This window comes from Pelobates fuscus, chromosome 7 (assembly GCF_036172605.1).
Source record: "Pelobates fuscus isolate aPelFus1 chromosome 7, aPelFus1.pri, whole genome shotgun sequence".
Taxonomy (NCBI): domain Eukaryota; kingdom Metazoa; phylum Chordata; class Amphibia; order Anura; family Pelobatidae; genus Pelobates; species Pelobates fuscus.
Window position 1 is genome coordinate 139,152,224 of NC_086323.1, and position 21,145 is coordinate 139,173,368.

General features: G+C 38.8%; 1 protein-coding gene across 3 annotated transcripts in view; it reads right to left on the reverse strand.

Annotated features, from left to right (window-relative positions):
- QRICH1 (glutamine rich 1) overlaps positions 1-19,232 on the reverse strand; it is a 72,650-nt gene extending 53,418 nt beyond the window's left edge. Inside the window, exons 1-4 of one of the 3 annotated variants that reach the window (XM_063426700.1) lie at positions 18,981-19,232; positions 13,286-13,589; positions 12,369-12,482; positions 4,116-4,172 (exon numbers count right to left, since the gene is read on the reverse strand). In XM_063426700.1, the coding sequence (XP_063282770.1) occupies positions 4,116-4,172; positions 12,369-12,482; positions 13,286-13,579 (465 nt within the window). In that variant the 5' untranslated portion in view covers positions 13,580-13,589; positions 18,981-19,232. The remainder of the gene's footprint in view (positions 1-4,115; positions 4,173-12,368; positions 12,483-13,285; positions 13,590-18,980) is intronic. The other 2 variants (XM_063426701.1, XM_063426702.1) reach the window with 2 other exon arrangements.
- Positions 19,233-21,145: the final 1,913 nt, after the last annotated feature.

The following is a 21,145-nucleotide window of genomic DNA, read 5'->3' on the forward strand; positions in this document are numbered from 1 at the left end:
AAGCTTTTAAGATCTATATGGAATAAAGCATTTAGAGTTATATCAGATTTAGTGGGAGAAGATTTGGAAGCTAACTCAATGGTTGCTCTTTTTCATTTTAAATTTAAAAGATTCTCAACTCAAAATAGATATCGAATAATCCAATTTATGATGGCCATAAAAATAAAAATATCAAGATATTGGCTACAGAAAAAGACTCCATCTTGGACCCAAGTGCTAACTCAGCTTAAATACCAACATGATATGGAAAGGGGAATATCTTTTCAATATTACAGCCACTTAAAATTTGCTGAGAAATGGTTACCATGGCTAGATAATCTGATATAACTATATACCTTGTTGCGTTCTCGGTTATGAATATCCTTATATATAAAGATCACTCTAGTTCTTCCCTATGGTACTATATTCAGGAAAGTTATGAAGTAACCTAATTAATATAGTTTAGGCCCGCCTAATCCGCTCAGTCCTTTTAAATTGTAATTTGTGTTTTTGTGTGTTAAGTTTACTCAACATACATATATCCTTCCATTGTAAATCAAAGTCTATGTCTAATTCTGAACTGTTTTTTTCTGTGATGTTAAATATGTAAAATTTGCAAAGAGAATAATAATAAAATAAAAAAAGCCAATCTCAATGCTTTAGAAGAAAAGCATTGGATTGGCTGAGTGTCAAGGAGGCAGAGCCAACACAAGCCAAACACAGTCCTGGCCAATGAGCATCTCTTTATAGAGATGCTTTGAATCAATACATCTATGTGGAAAGTTCAGTGTCTCCATGCAGAGCGTGGAAACAATGAATTGCAGTACTGCACACTGCGCAGTACTTGCAGTAATTGCAGTACTGCACACTGCGCATTAATATAAAAATACACTTAGCATGACATTATTTTATATATATTTATATATATATATATATATATATAAAAAATCTATGTCTATATAATATATATACACACATATATAATTTTTTTTTTTTTTTTTTTTATTAACATTAACCTTTATTTTTTTTAGTGATTTTACAGTTGCAGGGAGACTGCCTGTCAGCACAGACAGTCCCCCTGCAGGCAGACACATGGACACCTATTGTGGCCATGTGATCGCCCTTTTGAGCGATCACATGGCCACAGGGGTCCTAATTCGCCATGGGGAGACTGTCTGGGCTGCAGGCAGTCTCCCCACACCGGGAGCACCGCCGATCGCCGCCGGGGGAACAACGGCGATCGGGTAAGTACATCTTAAAGTTAGGACGGTTCAGGACCGTCATCGGTCGGCAACGCAAAAATGCCGATGACGGTCCTGAACCATCCTAAGTCCTTAAGGGGTTAAAGGGAAACTATAGTCACAAGGACCACTACAGCTTAATGTAGTGGTTCTGGTGTCTATAGCCTGGCCCAGAAGGCTTTTCAATGTAAAAACGGCCTTTTCAGAGAAAATGCGGTGTTTACATTGCTTTCTATTGACACATCTAGTAGCAGTCACTCAGACAGAACTAGAGGTGCTTCCTGTGTCAGTGTTCCACAGTGTGCAGCACCTACATTCAACGTCTCCACGCTCTGCATGGAGGCGCCAAATGTTCCCCATAGAGATGCATTAATTCAATGCATCTCTATGAGGAGATGCTAATTGGTGCAGCGTTTTGCAGCCTGTGCACAATAGCCTCCCAATAATATCATATGGAAAAACATTGGATTGGCTGAGATCATCAAGCTTGATAATCTCAGCCATAGAGATGGGGCCAGTCGAGGGGAAACCTGCACGGCGTGGGGAAAAAAAAAAGTGAGTGAAAACACCATTTCCTTGAGAACAGAAGGGGGCTGGTCATCTAAACACAGACACCGCGACACAGACACCGCGACACAGACACCGCGACACAGACACCGCGACACAGACACCGCGACACAGACGCACACATTATTGCTTGTTTTAATTAAAAATTTTAAAAAAAAAAACGGCTTACCCTGTGGGTAAGGGACATTAACTAGACAGTACAAAAGGACAAGAGGTTATCAATTTAAACTTGAAATAAAAAGATTTTGGCTATAGCAAAGGAAATTGTTCTTTGCAGTAAATAAAAAATAGCTGTGGAATTTCTACCTCAAGAGGTTGCATTAGCACATTCTGTAATCGAAAAAAAGTGTCTTAATGTTTTTTTTTTTTTTGGTTTTTTTTAAACACAACATTGAAGAAAATATTTGTTGATCAATTTTGAAATCAATAAGGAATTTTCTCTTTTTTGGCACAATAGGAAATGGATTTAAATTAGGGTTTTCCCACTTGCTTTTTTATGAATAGCAGCAGATACAGAAATGTGTGAAAGGTTGATCTTGAAAGACTAGAGACTTATTCAAGCTAAATTACTATCCAACAGAGCCATATGTAATTTCTCATTAGAGTAGTGCAATAAGTATTTACATATTTTATCACAGTCAGAGTACGCAAAATATATATTTGTCTGTATTCTGACATCTTTACCCCAATTAATATTCCTCTATTTTGAGGAAGTATTGTGGAGGCAGGTGGCTGGCTGCGTGTGCCGGTTAGTGAGGCCCCAGGTTCATTAAGTGGCGCGTGAGGGAGAAGATCAGGAACATCACAGCTCCCTCGGGCCTAGCAAGAATACGAGCAGCCAGCCGCCCACCTCAGAGCCATGAAGCATGGGATTTGTCGAGCCCTGGACTATATAGTGTCCCTTTAACTCTGTGACTTGAACTTTAACTGAATACAGGAGGCTCCTGCAGGGTCTAGCAAGTTATAAGCCGTGCAGTAGATAAAATCTAAATTAAACAGAATGTGCAATAAAGGAAGTGTAAGCATTATATGACTTTACGGGAAGTGTTTAGGAAGGCAGTGTAAGTCACATGTAGCGAGGAGTGACAAGAGCTGTATAAACAGTTATTTAACGCCTAAATGAGAACTGAGCCGTGAGACTGCAGGGGCATGATCTATAAGCTATGCACTGCCATTTAAATTAAAGACATCAACTCTGAGGAAAGAAAATATCAAAGTAATCTCAAATAAACGGTAAATGTGATCCTTAAAATAAACACATTAAATAACCAACAAACTCTCTTTGCATATGTAAACATGAAGAAAATAAATAAATTGATTTTCCACAAAGAAACATCATGGCACCATAAGTATTGCTTTTAAAAAGGCAAAAAAAAAAAAAAAAAAACTTTTTTAAAAGTTAATTTAAGACATGTGCAAAATGATTCTGCTGAAGTCAGTCATCTAGCAGGATCTTCTATCGAAATCTTCTTTGTGCAAGAATAAACATAGTGATGAAACCTGAGAGAACTTGGCAACAACTGTCTTTGCAGAATATTCAACATATTCAATGGTGACAGGTCCACTTTAAAAGGCACAATCCTGGCACACACCCTAAATATTTTCAGTCTGCCTCTATAACTGCTTCAATGGCTTTATAGTGAGCAGAAAAGCAATTTTTATAGACAATAATAAGCCACATACAGGTGCAGGATATCAAATATTACGGTCAGTGATTCAAATTGTGAGTTGAAATTCAGATAACAGTTTTTGGCCCACAGAACACATGTATTGCACGTAACTCCAATTCACTCTTATGTGGGAAGCACTGCTAATGAGCTGAAGGAGAGACCCTACTTAGGGGCGAATATCTTTTTTTTTTTTAAACTCCTTAAAGCAGGTATTCCCACACGAGTAAGCAACAGTCTAGAACTTATATTTCTCTTTTCTATTCAAATTAGAGATGCTGACAAAACCTGGACTGTTTCTGGCCTATAGGCACTAGATTGTTAACTACTGCCTTTTTTTTTTTTTTTTTTTTGCCACCAAAACAAATGAGTTCTTAAAGACCCTGGTGGGCAGGATTTTAAGGACTAAACAAAGTTCTACTTGTTAAAGCGACACTCCAGGCACAAACATCACTTGCATTTTATAGGTTTTGGCCTAGAAAGTTAAAACATTTGAGCTCCTAAAACAGATATAATTTTTGAAGAAAATAAAAATACAAATCTATGACAGTATTCTGTAACTTAATGCATTCTCTGTCCCACTGCCACAATTCTAAAATACTTCCTTTTTGATGGTTGCAGTAGCTACTATGTGAAACACTCTTTATTTCCCTTCTCTTACACAGTTCAGCTCACAGAAATCTTTGTCATTCTTTAGGACATGACGTTCAAATAGCAGCTTTAAGAAGAAGGGAGAAAAAAAAAAGAAAAAAGAAGCTGTAACGTAATTACCACAAATTATACAATACATAGCATTAAAACATAAGACAAAATCTAAGTCTGAAAGTCTTTAACCCCTTAAGGACACATGACGTGTGTGACACGTCATGATTCCATTTTATTCCAGAAGTTTGGTCCTTAAGGGGTTAAAGGGTTAAAGCTGCAGCATCCCTCGTACCATCCCCAGGTAATGTGGAAAACCTTACTTAGTCAGTATATTGGTCTCAGTCAATGAAATCCCCTCTGTGCACAGAATTGGCTTTAGCTAGCCCAGAACTCTTGTTCCGGGCTGACTGAATGCAGTCTCTAGCAGCAAAGAGGTTAAATTGAAACGCTGCACATACAGACTCCAAGCACTATGAAAACTTCAATGCATTGTAGTGATCATGATGTTTGGAGTAACCCTTTAATAATTAGAGCAAAATCTTGTGGCAAATATAAAAGGACTGTATTTGTAATTTAACTACTAAAACATACTAAAGCAGAACTACGATCTTTATGTAGATTGCTACACTTTTTTTGTATTTCAGACAGATACCTTACCAATGTATAGTTATTAAAACTATTTCATAAAATAAGCAGCTTTGAGGTCTCTATATCAGCATTGATACAATACTGATTTTCTTAACCCCTTAAGGACCAAACCTCTGGAATACAAGGGAATCATGACATGTCACACATGTCATGTGTCCTTAAGGGGTTAAAGGAACACTATAGTCACCTAAATTACTTTAGTTAAATAAAGCAGTTTTAGTGTATAGATCAGGGGTAGGCAACCTACGGCACTAGTGCCATGCACGGCACTCGAGGTGTCTTTGCACGGCACTTAAGGCTGCTAGAGCCAAACAGGCGCTGGCATATCAGGAGTCTCGGTGAAACTTCAGATATCTGCTAATACGAAGAGGTAGTTGAGGACAATCCTTAATTTATGCATTGCAGAACGTAGAGGAAGTGATCTCAGATCAGTTCCTCCCAGCACTTATGAATGGGAATCCACACTGTAGTAGAGCATCCTGCAGCTGCTGTTGCAGCTCCTGTCCTTGAGCTGTGCCTGGTCCCCACTGGAACCCAGGGAAGTCACCCACACTGCTAGATATACACAGAGCTGCAGAATAAGCCTCTCATACAAATAATATAAACAGCCCATACTCAAACACAACACACAATCCGCACAAACTCAACACCACTAACAATCCATATACATGCACACAATTCCACATGCAATACCCCAAACAGCCCCCACACACTACGTGACATGTCCATCAACACACAAAGCAATTACAGTAAAAATAAGCAGAATACGGCAGCATTCACACCTCAATTTATAAAAATAGGATGGGCACGCTACGGGACATCACAATCCTATATCGGCACAGTGCTGCTAAAAGGTTGCCTACCCCTGGTATAGATCATTCCCCTGCAATTGCACTGCTCAATTCACTGTCATTTAGGAGTTAAATCACTTTGTTTCTGTTTATGCAGCCCTTGCCACACCTCCCCTGGCTATGATTGACAGAGAGGTGTGACTAGGGTTCATAAACAAAAGGGATTTAACTCCTAAATGGCAAAGAATTGAGCAGTGAGGCTGCAGGGGCATGTTCTATACACCAAAACTGCTTCATTAAGCTAAAGTTGTTCAGGTGACTACAGTGTCCGTTTAACTAAAGTAAAACTTCATGGGTTTAACCTAAAATTAATTGTATGTGCCCCTGTTTCTTCCCTCCTGTCCCATACCCCATCCCTATAATGACCCTTTTAATCTCACTTTCTTATCTTACTTTTCCAAATTATTTTTGGAGAATGAGCCCCTCTCATCTCTTTGATTGAACTACTATCGTCATTTAAAAAAAAAAAAATAATAATAATAATTTACGCCTGTTTGACCCATCCATTCCCTCTTTATTTAAGTGTTTGTTTGTTTATGTCGAACATGGAAGGCGGGTGTATGGGAAAACCCATTGCCACCTCATTACATAACATACTATTCATCTCTCTGTCCCCATCCTTGTTTCATTCCATTTACCTGGATGAGAGACCCTCTATGATAATTTTATTTTAAAAATTCAAATTTATCTATCCGAGAATCCCAATATTCTATTTGCATGTAGCGGTTTTCTAAGCTCACTAAGATGCCCCTCTCCATTTTTGCTTGCCATATAACTTGTGCTATCACTTCTCCGGTTAATGGGATTTGTACATTTTTCTAATTCCGTGCTATCAGTAATTTGGCTGCTGTAATGGTGTATAAAATTAACACGGAATCCTTTATCTTCATTTTTGACTCAATTGAATTTGATAAACTTATTCCCGGATCCATTGTTAATTTATTTCCTGTCATATAATCAATTAATATAATTATATCTTTCCAATAAGTATATATCAGTTGGCAGTACCACCATATGTGTAATAAGGTGCCCTTATCAATGTTGCACCGCCAACATCTATTGGATGTGTTTGGATATATTTTATTTAGAAGATTCTGTGTCAAGTACCATCTATTCTGAAGTTTAAACTGTAACTGTCAAATTTAAGCAGTGGAAGTGTTTATGTAAATTAAAATAACTTTTCCAAACTTCCTCATTTATATGTATATAAAGATTTTTTCCCCCCAATTTTCAAATGCTCTGGAAAGTTTATCATGTCTTAACTTATATAAGACTAACATATTTAGACAGTATATTTTTAAAAAATTTTTGTTCGACAAGTTGAATAATCCAGTCTATTTTACATTCTATTCGTAATCATATACGCTGAGACAAACCCTTTAAATTCTAAGGTACTTAAAGATATCATTCGGTGGGATACAGAATTCCTCACTTATTTGTTGAAAGGGCTTGATTTTATAATTCTCTGTTATATCTATGATTTTATTGCTCTTCCAAGAGTTGATCTTATTATCTAACATATCATTAATCACTGAGATTGGTAATGCATGTATTATTCTATTCTTTAGTCCGTCTTTTTTTCCCAAATATATCCCACCAACCTACTAGATCTCTAATTATGTGTGATTTAGATCTTGCCTCAGCTATAAAGTTTTTATTGAGATCTAAAAACCAGAATAGAGAATTCTCTACTACCCCTCTGTTGTCTCTCTATTAAATTCCATTTCTCCTTTCTGCAGATGTATTATGTGATAACATTATATGAAACAGTCTACTGGCCTGATAACATTGGATTTCTGGGCAACTCAAACCTCCATCTTGTCATCCTGGATAAATTTGTCATTTTTACTCTTGTTTTTTTCCATCCCAGACAATTTTTAAAAAGGGGGGGGGGGGGGGGGGAAGCGGTATGTAACATTAGTAACCAGTTAAGAGGGATCATTCTCCATAAATGGAGCCATTTTGGTAAGATATAAGCCAGTACATAGATTCTGCCTGACCACGAGAATCCTAACCTCCTCCGATCCCGTAAGTTATTGGTTTGTTTTAATAAGGGTAAGAAATTAGCTTCTATTAACGCTTACTTCTGATGTAATGGTTATACCCAAATATTTCAAAAAAATTTGTCCTTAGGAAGTCCAAATTTTTTTAAAAGGAGATTAACTGGTCTCTTACTCATGTTCTTGGCTATAACTACTGATTTGTCTAAATGTATTTTATTACCCGATACTCTAGAGTACCTATTTATATCTTTTAACACTTCCAGAATAGAGGCTCTTCAAGGATCAGTAGTTTATTATCCGCATAGATATTTAGTTTACCTTCCCCAATGGATATCTATAGCCTGTATTTTTTTTTATTTTGTCTTATAGCAATGGCTAAAGGTTCTAATACTAATATGTAGAACAGTGGGGAGAGAGATCCCTGCCTTGTCCCGTTGTGAATGTTAAACATTTGAGAGGTAAATCCGGATCCCATGACTTGCCTGGTCTGTGGAGAGAGTCATAGAGAGCAGATAACGCTTTTAGAATTGGACCTGTACATCCAAATTGTTTTAATGTGACTGACAAAGGCCCACCCTATCAAACGCCTTCTCTGCATCTATTGAGATGAGCATGAGTGGGATCCTTTTGGTCTCTGTTGCCTCCAATATATGTCTATTACTTTCTGAATACTGTTAACTGATGACTGGCCTGGAATAAAACCGACCTGATCGTTGTTAATGAGATCTGGTATGACAGATTTCAGTCGTTCTGCAAGAATTGATGAGAATAGTTAGATGTCTGTGTTTATCAATGAAATCGGTCTAAAATTGCTTATCAGTTCTGGATCTTTGTCTGGTTTTGGAATTGGGACGATATTTGCTCTCAATAACTCTCCAGGGCATCTTCCTGAATTTATCATGCAATTAAAAACATTTGTGAGATTCTTTTAATTGATCTTTCATAATCTCTATAGAATTTATCGAATGCTTCGCCCATTTGTTCTGGGGCCATAATGCATGTATCTTTATCCCTAATTCTAGATTATCGATTTTTTTTTTTTTTTACTTTTTCAACTTACTAGTCATAAGGGCTTCTGGCTTGTTGCCTTTTTGGTACCATTTAAATTGATTTTTTTTTTAAAGTTTTTGCTATTTTATTGGATACTTGCAAATGTATGTTCTGTTCTATTTCTGATATTTTCTTTGCTATTTCTGTAGAAGGGGTTACTTTATTATGTTTCTTATATTCATTTAGCGCTATGTATAGCTCTGAAAGTGGGAGGCCTTCTTTCTTTTCCATTCTGGCTGTCATCACCATCGTGTGGCCTCTAATTACGCTTTTGTAAGCAAACCATACTACCTGATGTCCCCTTATTTTTGTTTTCCAAGTAAAATAGTTCAGCTATTATTATCTGTTCAATTAGGTTTTTTATATAATATATTATCATTTAAATCGCCAATCTTTACGAAACTTGTCAAAAGCGTCTTTGCAATCCAGTATGGTTTGGTTATGGTCAGACAATGTTATATCCTGTATTACGATCTTTTTAACAAGGTATAGCATGGCCACAATCACCCATGATTAATAGCACCCCCGTTTGATTTGATTCATTTTCTTCATAATCTTTGTTATAAATTTTATAGTAGACTTATTAGGTGCATATATATTATTAGCTAATGTAAAAAGTTTATTTATTTTGCACACCAGGATAATATATCTTTCTTCCTTTTCAAGATCTTGGTATTTAAATGTTTATGGATATAATTTTGGAAAACAATGGCCACCCCCCACCCACCCCTTTTTTTCTTTCAGAGGCCCGCTTATAATAAGCGGATGATTAATAGATCTTATATTAAAGGAACACTATAGTCACTAAATTACTTAAGCTAAATAAAGCAGTTTTAGTGTATAGATCATTCCCCTGCAATTTCACTGCTCAATTCCCTCTCATTTAGGAGTTAAATCACTTTGTTTCTGTTTATGCAGCCCTTGCCACACCTCCCCTGGCTATGATTGACAGAGCCTGCATGAAAAAAAACTGGTTTCACTTTCAAACAGATGTAATTTACCTTAAATAACTGTATCTTAATCTCTAAATTGAATTTTAATCACATACAGGAGGCTCTTGCAGGGTCTAGCAAGCTATTAACATAGCAGGGGATAAGAAAATCGTAATTAAACAGAACTTGCAATAAAGAAAGCCTAAATAGGGCTCTCTTTACAGGAAGTGTTTATGGAAGGCTGTGCAAGTCACGTGCAGGGAGGTGTGACTAGGGTTCATAAACAAAGGGATTTAACTCCTAAATGGCCAGTGTTAAATACTAGTAAGAGCATAGTGAGTATACAAACATAAGTGATGAAAGCAATTAAAAACAGTGTTAAAACTAAATAATTAATGTGTTAGTGCTGAAAATGAGTATACTCACTAATGCAGATGACTGTGCTCACTGGAAAAAATAATAAAAGTGACTTTTATTATTTTTTCCAGTGAGCAGTCATCTGCATTAGTGAGAATACTCATTTTCAGCACTAACACATTAATTATTTAGTTTTAACACGGTTTTTAATTGCTTTCATCACTTGTGTTTGTATACTCACTATGCTCTTACTAGTATTTAACACTGTTTTATCTATAACACTATTACTATTTATTTGTCTCCCACATTGTAGTGTAGGACCCACCAATAATGGGGTACTTTGAAAGTAGTGGTGGGCTTAACAACATATGGCCATATGGTGGAACCAAATCCCCATACTTATACTTAGTTAGGCATTTTAGTAGCCTTCTTTGTTTTTTGTATTGTTTTGTAGTCTGAGTGCGCCGCACTATTTATTTTTTCATTCATGAAAGAAAAGTCTGAGTCCGCTTTTGATTGACTCAGCAGTATGTGAGTGTGTCATTCTCAATATCTATATTGCCTGTTATATCTCGACCTATAATGGCTGTCTACCAGACAGCCACTAGAGGGACTTCAGGGTCGTTAGACAACTTTGGTCGCTATGCATGGTACATCCAGCCTCACCAAAAACCCAATAGGAAAGCGTTATACATACTTCCCAATGGGAGAATCTCTAAGGAAAGCGCAGTGATTGTCACACGTGCGCATTAGGTCTCCCCCGCCGGCTGATGGTGGGGGAGAAGCAAAGGCACAGCTCAAGCCAGCACAGAGATACATCAGTGCTAGACTCAGGCAATTGTCTGAATGGGTTTTTAACACCTCTGCATTGCGGGTGGAGGTCACTATAGTTTCCTTTTAAGAGTGCACATAACACCATTGCTTGGCTCCTCTCTGTGAAAGGGGTTATTTGCCCTCTAGATTTTGCACTAAAGTCAGGAGGAGCCTCAACAATCTTGTTTCCTGTTAAAGGACCATTCCACACCCCAAAAGCACTTCAACTTGCTGAAGTGCATAATAAGTGAGAAGTATCATAGTTTAACACAATTTTACAAAAGTGACACTTTCCATGAGAAAATCGGCACATTTATAAATAAACTAGGGAACAGCCAGGGAGGTTTGCTGCCTCCTTCAATCAGCTCCATTGAGCTAACAGTGACAGGCATACTCTACTACTCCCACACAGACCTCAGACCAGACGTGCGCCAACGAGCACATGCTCATCAATTAAGAGGCTTCTCAAAGAAAAGCATCTGATTGGTTACTTCCCTGTGAAGAGACTTAAAAGTCTCTTCCGGGGAAAAAGGCTTGCAAAGGCTTCGGTTCATAAGATCTGCAGTGTCAGGAAACTATTTTAAGATATACCTTCACTGAATACATGCATGTATTCATTGTGGGCATATCTATTAAACAGTGTTTTATTTTATGTTTGCCCATTGGGGCAGTGGAGTGTTCCTTTAATATTCCTGGTTGTCTTTCACATAAAATTTGTAAAGCACTGTGGAATATATTGGTGCAATATAAAAGTCAAGCAAAAACAGACAACAGTTCAATTAGCCTGCCCTTCGGTGGCTCCCTGCTCAGTTCTCAAGCTGGTTTTAGTGCCTTTACAGAGAGAACCAAGCCATGCATCTCAAACTGATCCACCAGATCTAGGGCAGAACAGATCCAAAATACAGGCCAGCTCTCTCTGCACTAGAGATACAGCAACCCTAGACGATCGTTTTATCCTTGTTAGGCATCATCAGTGAGATATATCCAATATCCCTCTAGGCACCGTCAACAAGCAATATAAAAGTCAGTAACAGGCTGCTACTCTATGGTATACATCAGAGAATTACAGAATCTAAAGAAAAGGTTATTAAAAACGCGTGCCGCACTATTCATATACAGTATAAGCCTAACAAACACATATGCTTTAATCCAGCAGCTTCAGATCTAGTCCTTCCCTGGGATGGTTAAGAAATCTTGCAGTGAAAAAAAAAAAACACCAAAAAACACATGGTTTGCCCAAGACAATCCTATACTATGTGATGCATTAAGTTTACTATTACTGTACTCTTCCAGGCAGGAATAATATACCTTGTTAACAAGGAAGAATGAATTGCCCACAGCCCTGACTGGGAGGATGGTCTGAAAATACTGGGGAAAAAAAAAAAAACCACACACTCCACAAAACCACACACAAAGCAATATACGATTTCTTCGATTAGTTCATCTAGCAAACGTACAAATTTCATGTTTGATGCAGACGACGCACTTCCTTTCGTTCTGGAAAATACAAAGTATAACTCACACAACAAAACATCTATTTTGGGAGCATGGGATTTAGTGTACAAATTTCTCTGGGTAAGCATGAATGTCACTAGTCTGATCATGGGAAACTAACCAACATATCTTCTGAAATACCAGAGTCCTGGGACCCCTCTGGGGAGTGGCTGATTCGGTTCGGCTGAGGGGCAGTGTGGTGAAGATTCCAAGGCCTTGTGAGTGCTTCAAGAATCTGAAATTGACAACGGAAACTCAGCCACTAACATCTCTCTATAGTGAACTTAATATTCAAAATGGACAGTCTTTGGGCATATTAAAATGTCATATGCAGTAAGATTATATAGGTCTGCCTTCTCTATAGTGCTCCCCAGAATAAAGTATCAGTCATTGATGTGATTTTTTTTGTTTTGTTTTTAAGATAAATAATTAAAAAGGAAGGGGAAATCTAGGAAATTAACGTGTCAAAAATGTATTTTGGCACTTCTATACAGAGCAAGAGGAAAAAGCACTACTAAGCCAAAAAGAGAAAGGATACTATAGGATATTAACCACACTGTACCTTCCAAGTGAATCAGAGTTTGCCCACAAGATAGAAGAACTGATTGTATAAATTACACTGCATTACTACATCATACAGGTGCTTCACGAAATTGTATTTTTTGCTAGCCTGCATAATACTACGGAAATCCATAAGGCCTATCTTTTTTTTTCTGGAAAAAAAAGAGTACATTTTAAGAAAAAGGTTAAAAAGCTTTGATAGTGTGCAAGTGTTAAATACTTGTGGAATTAAGAAGAGAAGCAGACATATCAAAGAGTCAATCTGATGTGTTTGGGACATGGAAAACAAACACACAGGGTTTCTGTATTCATTGCTCATATGTTAGGAGTCATAACTCCCTGAATACTGGTGTTTCTCGAGCTCTGATCCTGGTGATTAAAATCAAAATAACAGACCCTAATGAACAAGACCATTTAGACAGAAAAATTATGCAATCCTATTCAGATAGCTATTTAGAAAAGAACAGTCACTTTTACCTGTTGTTGAACTTGAATCTGCTGGTCCTGCTGCTGTTGCTGAACACTTGTGGTAACTGGACATGCCAGTTCCAGCAAAGACCCTGCAACTTCTGTGCTGTCTGTGTAGATGCAGTTACCCCCTTGTTGATAAACCATGGTTGTGGTCGGCGGCTGATGAAATTCCTGCAAAGCATCTGGACCTTTTGCAGCTAAAGAGTCCAAGAATTCCTTCATCCTATGCTGCGGAACAGTCCGGGCCTTCATTCGGACATATTCTTCAAATGAAATGGTGTTCTCTATTGAGTTATTCATAGTGCAAATCCTGGTCAAATATAAAAAAATAAAAAAAGTGTAATGGTTATTGAATAGGATCTAGACAATTTCTTTCATCAACCCATACTAGGCCCTAACTAAAACAAGCAATATAAAATGTAACCATTATCCCACAGAAACAAGCGCATGCCCATCATGTTTCTGTTGCCTGTGTGCATACACTCACACACAATAAATCATAAAATATATATATATATATATATATATATATATATATATATATATATATATATATATATATATGTAAATAAATAAATAAATATGTATTATTCTTGCAGTGGATGAGGAAAGGAAAAAAAAACACAAACATGGTTTGACCAAGACAAACCTACACTATATGATGCATTAAGTATACTCTTGCCGTACTCTTCCATAAATATATTAAGTATATTAAGTTAAAGGACCACTATAGTGCCCTGAGGGGGAGGAAGGGGGTTAATCACTCACCTTTTTCCAGTGCCGGGGGATCTCCTCCTCCTTCCAATGTCATCGGTTGAATGCGCATGCGCGGCAAGAGCCGCGCGCGCATTCAGCCAGTCCATAGGAAAGCATTCTCAATGCTTTCCTATGGACGGCAGCGTTTTCTCACTGTAAAAATCACATTGAGAAGCGCGGAAGCGCCTCTAGCGGCTGTCAATGAGACACTAGAGGCTGGATTAACCCATTTGTAAACATAGAGGTAGGCAACCATCGGCACTCCAGATGTTGTGGACTACATCCTCCATAATGCTCTTACACCCATAATGCTGGCAAAGCATCATGGGATGTGTAGTCCAAAACATCTGGAGTGCCAAAGGTTGCCTATGCCTGGGCTATTCTATAGGAAGGGAGCCGCCCGCGAGAAGTCCTGCAAACACGAGTTGGACATACGGGTGCGAGTAGCGGACAGGAGAAGGTCACGGGCATAGTGGAGAAAGAGTAGGGGCATACCTATGGATCTGTTAAGAGATACAAGAGGTGCTAGAATTGTTCAGTGCTTTATAGGTATGGGTTAGCACTTTGAATTGACTCCTATATGATACAGGAAGCCAATGTAAGGACTGACAGAGGGGTGAGAATATCGACTAGAGAGGAAAAATCAGTCTGGCGGAAGCATTCATTAAAGATTGTAGCGGGGCAATGCGGCTTAAAGACTTGTCTTTACCCGTATGCCTCACTGCCTCAATTCCAACTCTCTCCTTGACCCTCTTCAATCTGGCTTCCGCCCTCTCCACTCTACTGAGACTGCTCTTATCAAAGTTACTAACGACCTAATCGTAGCTAAAACCAAAAGCCACTACGCCATACTAATTATTACTGATCTCTGCTGCCTTTGACACCATTGATAATGCTCTCCTTCTTCAATCACTTGGTCTCGGTGACTGTCGTTTCGTGGTTTTCCTCTTATCTCTCCCAATGCTCATTCAGCGTCTCTTTTTCTAATGCTACTTCCTCCCCTCGTCCTGTCTCGGTTGGAGTCCCCCAAGGCTCTGTCCTTGGTCCCCTTCTATTTTCTCTTTATACTGCCTCTCTTGGCAAACTTATTACCGCTTTTGGATTCCACTACCACCTGTACGTTAATGACACCCAGATATATCACCCCACCACAGACCTCTCCCCTGCCGTTCTGCAACGTGTCACTGCTTGCCTTTCTTCCATCGCTGGCTGGATGTCCTCCCGCTTTCTGAAACTAAATCTCTCTAAAACGGAGCTCCTTGTCTTTCCTCCTCCTAATACTGACCCTCCTCTTTCGCTCTCCCTTAAAATTAGTGGTATCCACATAAGTCCATCCTTGCAAGCACGCTGTCTTGGCGTCATACTCTATTCTGGCCTCACCTTTGAGCCTCACATCCAGTATGTTGCCAAATCTTGTAGATTCCATCTTAAAAACATAGCCCGCATCCGCCCCTTTCTTTGGCAAGATGCTACCAAGGAGCTTGTCCATGCTCTAATAATTTCCGGCATGGATTATTGTAACCACTGTTTAAAAAAAACAAAAAACAAAAGGAGCTGTAATGTTATGGTGCTTAGCCTTCCTTTTTAATATGTAATATTGAATGCATTATCTGGGTGGTTCCTGACTTCTAATTCTATGCACCTTACCATAACAGACCTCATAAGGCATTACACTATGACAGTCTGTGAGAAGTATAGTTAGCCTGTTAGAAAGGAGAGAACATCCCATAACAATAGACATTAGAAAAACTAATACTCCCTCAAAGGTGGAGGTACATCCAAAGTGAGTGTGTGTGTATATAGAGATAGAGAGCGCGAGAGAGAGAGAGATACAGCGCTAACATATTATAATGTGCAGTGTGTGCTAATGCAGTGATAGTCCCCATGTTATTACAATGTGCAGTGATAGTCCCCATGTTATTACAATGTGCAGTGATAGTCCCCATGTTATTACAATGTGCAGTGATAGTCCCCATGTTATTACAATGTGCAGTGATAGTCCCCATGTTATTACAATGTGCAGTGATAGACCCCATGTTATTACAATGTGCAGTGATAGCTCCCATGTTATTACAATGTGCAGTGATAGCTCCCATGTTATTACAATGTGCAGTGATAGCTCCCATGTTATTACAATGTGCAGTGATAGCTCCCATGTTATTACAATGTGCAGTGATAGCTCCCATGTTATTACAATGTGCAGTGATAGTTCCCATGTTATTACATTGTGCAGTGATAGTTCCCATGTTATTACAATGTGCAGTGTGTGTTAGTGCAGTGATAGTTCCCATGTTATTACAATGTGCAGTGATAGTTCCCATGTTATTACAATGTGCAGTGATAGTTCCCATGTTATTACAATGTGCAGTGTGTGTTAGTGCAGTGATAGTTCCCATGTTATTACATTGTGCAGTGATAGTTCCCATGTTATTACATTGTGCAGTGATAGTTCCCATGTTATTACAATGTGCAGTGATAGTTCCCATGTTATTACAATGTGCAGTGATAGTTCCCATGTTATTACAATGTGCAGTGATAGTTCCCATGTTATTACATTGTGCAGTGATAGTTCCCATGTTATTACATTGTGCAGTGATAGCTCCCATGTTATTACATTGTGCAGTGATAGCTCCCATGTTATTACATTGTGCAGTGATAGCTCCCATGTTATTACATTGTGCAGTGATAGCTCCCATGTTATTACATTGTGCAGTGATAGCTCCCATGTTATTACATTGTGCAGTGATAGCTCCCATGTTATTACATTGTGCAGTGATAGCTCCCATGTTATTACATTGTGCAGTGATAGCTCCCATGTTATTACATTGTGCAGTGATAGCTCCCATGTTATTACATTGTGCAGTGATAGCTCCCATGTTATTACATTGTGCAGTGATAGCTCCCATGTTATTACATTGTGCAGTGATAGCTCCCATGTTATTACATTGTGCAGTGATAGCTCCCATGTTATTACACCGTGCAGTGATAGCTCCCATGTTATTACACCGTGCAGTGATAGCTCCCATGTTATTACACCGTGCAGTGATAGCTCCCATGTTATTACAATGTGCAGTGATAGCTCCCATGTTATTACAATGTGCAGTGATAGCTCCCATGTTATTACAATGTGCAGTGATAGCTCCCATGTTATTACATTGTGCAGTGATAGCTCCCATGTTATTACATTGTGCAGTGATAGCTCCCATGTTATTACATTGTGCAGTGATAGCTCCCATGTTATTACAATGTGCAGTGATAGCTCCCATGTTATTACATTGTGCAGTGATAGTTCCCATGTTATTACATTGTGCAGTGATAGTTCCCATGTTATTACAATGTGCAGTGTGTTGGTGCAGTGATAGTTCCCATGTTATTACAATGTGCAGTGAGTTCCCATGTTATTACAATGTGCAGTGAGTTCCCATGTTATTACAATGTGCAGTGATAGTTCCCATGTTATTACAATGTGCAGTGTGTTAGTGCAGTGATAGTTCCCATGTTATTACATTGTGCAGTGATAGTTCCCATGTTATTACAATGTGCAGTGAGTTCCCATGTTATTACATTGTGCAGTGATAGTTCCCATGTTATTACATTGTGCAGTGATAGTTCCCATGTTATTACAATGTGCAGTGATAGCTCCCATGTTATTACATTATGCAGTGATAGTTCCCATGTTATTACAATGTGCAGTGATAGCTCCCATGTTATTACATTGTGCAGTGATGGCTCCCATGTTATTACATTGTGCACTGATAGCTCCCATGTTATTACAATGTGCACTGATAGCTCCCATGTTATTACAATGTGCACTGATAGCTCCCATGTTATTACAATGTGCACTGATAGCTCCCATGTTATTACATTGTGCAGTGATAGCTCCCATGTTATTACATTGTGCAGTGATAGCTCCCATGTTATTACATTGTGCAGTGATAGCTCCCATGTTATTACATTGTGCAGTGATAGCTCCCATGTTATTACATTGTGCAGTGATAGCTCCCATGTTATTACAATGTGCAGTGATAGCTCCCATGTTATTACAATGTGCAGTGATAGCTCCCATGTTATTACATTGTGCAGTGATAGCTCCCATGTTATTACAATGTGCAGTGATAGCTCCCATGTTATTACAATGTGCAGTGATAGCTCCCATGTTATTACAATGTGCAGTGATAGCTCCCATGTTATTACAATGTGCAGTGATAGCTCCCATGTTATTACAATGTGCAGTGATAGCTCCCATGTTATTACAATGTGCAGTGATAGCTCCCATGTTATTACAATGTGCAGTGATAGCTCCCATGTTGCTCCTTGTCTCTGTGTGCGCGCTCCCGTCTCCCATACTCCTTTCTCTCTTCATTAGTAAACCCCGCCTCCTGCACGGGGGCGCGCAATGCGAAGTCCCGCCTGCCCCCGTGACGTTAATCCATCCCCCCGGTGTCAGAGGAGGAGGAGACCCCATTACATACAAAGCACAAAATTAGATCATAGTATCATAAACATGCGCGTGCCCGTTACGGTGCCGCGCCCGGCGGAGAATCTGTCAGGGGGAGGAGATAAAAAATTAATTAAAAAAACACCCCCTGAGGGCGCGATCCGCGGGCACGCGGAGTGGGGAGCGCGCGCCCCTCCACCCGGAACGCGGGCACGAGGAGCAGGGTGCGCGCGCTCCCCCACTTTGACGTGTCGCGAGCCGGCCGGTCCCGCGCTTTTCCCGCTTCTTTTATAATAATAAAAATAAATAATAATAATAAGGTCCCCAGCCCAGCCCGAGCTCCCCCCACGGGCAGGAGCGGAGCCAGTGACAGCCAGTCCCCGGGAGTGTGCGCGTTCCCGGCCAGTGCCGGGAGCGCGCACGGTGGTATAATGGAAATCCCCACTCCGTGTCAAGAGGAGGAGGCCGCACCGCCCGCCCGCCTGCCGGTCCGCCCGTATCGCTCACCCTCCGGCTGCCGCCGCTCCTGCTGCTCCGCCCGCTGTGTGTCCGGGATCCGCCGCTGCCTGCCCGCCGTCTCCCTGTGTGCTCCCCGTCACAGCGCGCTCTCCGTCCGGCCTCCCTCCGCGGTCACACAGGCTCCGCTTATTCTCCTCTCTCCGATAGATTATTTTCGCCTCACAGCTCCCTGGGCGCCATCTTGCATTCAGTCCCCGTCAGCCAATCGCGGTCCCGCCGCCCGACCTCGCGAGAACTCGGACGCCAACTCCCGCGAGACTTGGGGGCGGCTCTTGGGTCCACTTAAAGGGGCCGCGCAGCCCCGAGCTGTACCGGGATCAGTGTGTGAGAGAGGGGACTGTCAGCACTGCCTCATAATACAAAATAATCATAATAATAATACACTGCACTGAGAATAAAACAATATATACAGAATAAACTGAATGGAATTTAAACAAAGATAAATTACATCTTAGTAGGTATAAATAGGGAAACCATATTTTCACAAACAAAATTAGGATCAATAATGTAAAATAAATATCATATATATATATACACACACACACTGTATAAGGTGCAATTATTATATTTACACACTGTATACAGTGGAATAAATATCATATATATATATATATATATACACACACACACTGTATAAGGTGCAATTATTATATTTACACACTGTATACAGTGCAATAAATATCATATATATATATACATACACACACTGTATAAGGTGCAATTATTATATTTACACACTGTATACAGTGCAATAAATATCATATATATATATATATATATACACATACACTGAATAAGGTGCAATTATTATATTTACACACTGTATACAGTGCAATAAATATCATATATATATATATATATATACACACACACTGTATAAGGTGCAATTGTTATATTTACACACTGTATACAGTGCAATATATATATATATACACACACACTGTATAAGGTGCAATTGTTATATTTACACACTGTATACAGTGCAATAAATATCATATATATATTAGACACTGTATAAGGTGCGATACATTTTATATATATACACACACACTGTATAAGGTGCAATGAATAAAAATTATACACGGTATAAGGTGCAATAAATATCACACTATTATATAATCACATAATATTAATAGAACCTGCAATGCACAAAGCTCTACAAAACAAATTATTATTAATAAAACACATATCTTTTGCAGCACTGTACCAATGACATGTCATGACTCACTATTGTGTTATTTATTCGGTGACAACATTTTACACAGTGCTGTACCTTGAGTTTAGAGGATAAGGCCCAAGCTGGGTCCTGTAGGAGTTGACCCATCCTATGCATCAAACTAACTAGATTTCACCGCATACGTTTTAAAATGATTCATATTTAAATGTTTCTGGAACTTCTCATTCCCTCTCAACACAAAATTATTGAAAAAACCTTCAGCTAACATATTATTATCAGAGCAAATACTTCTAGTCTACAGTGTACTTTGCACCGTACAGTAGGTGCATTTAATTATTTTTGTAGTGAATACAAAATAGGTAAAAGGACCCTGCTCAAACAAGCTTTTTTTTACATACAGCCAACATGTTTTGACTCTTCTTCAGCTTTACAACTTAAGGAGAAAATCATAATTAAAAGTAATTAATGTTTCACAAAAACATAGATAAGCAAACCACTATTGTACAGAGATATATATGATTGATGGGATTATGCAGCTTAAAAACATTAGGCTATGTAGATCTTTGTTACAATATGAGGATTATTCCTCTCCTATAGCTCTGTTGCCTTGACATCTATATGCCCCTTCCCCCACTCAACAATACTAGTTTTTACTTATTCATCCTTATTTTATCATTTATTGTTGGCCCTGTGTAATCTCTGTAAACAGTGCTGGATATACAAAAAAAATAAATAAAAACTTGCTAAATCTGAGCAGTTTACTAATGCATTATGGCATTCAATATGATGTACATTTAATATATTTGCATATATTGTCCAAAGCAGATCTTTAATGCTGCATGATAACTATATACAAAGTATAAATGACTGTTACATTGTTTACATTGGCAATATACTAATTTTTGTACATGTGTTAGTTAAAAGTAACTTATACCGTACACAAGCTAGTGGTAAATATCATTTAACAGTGAAATGC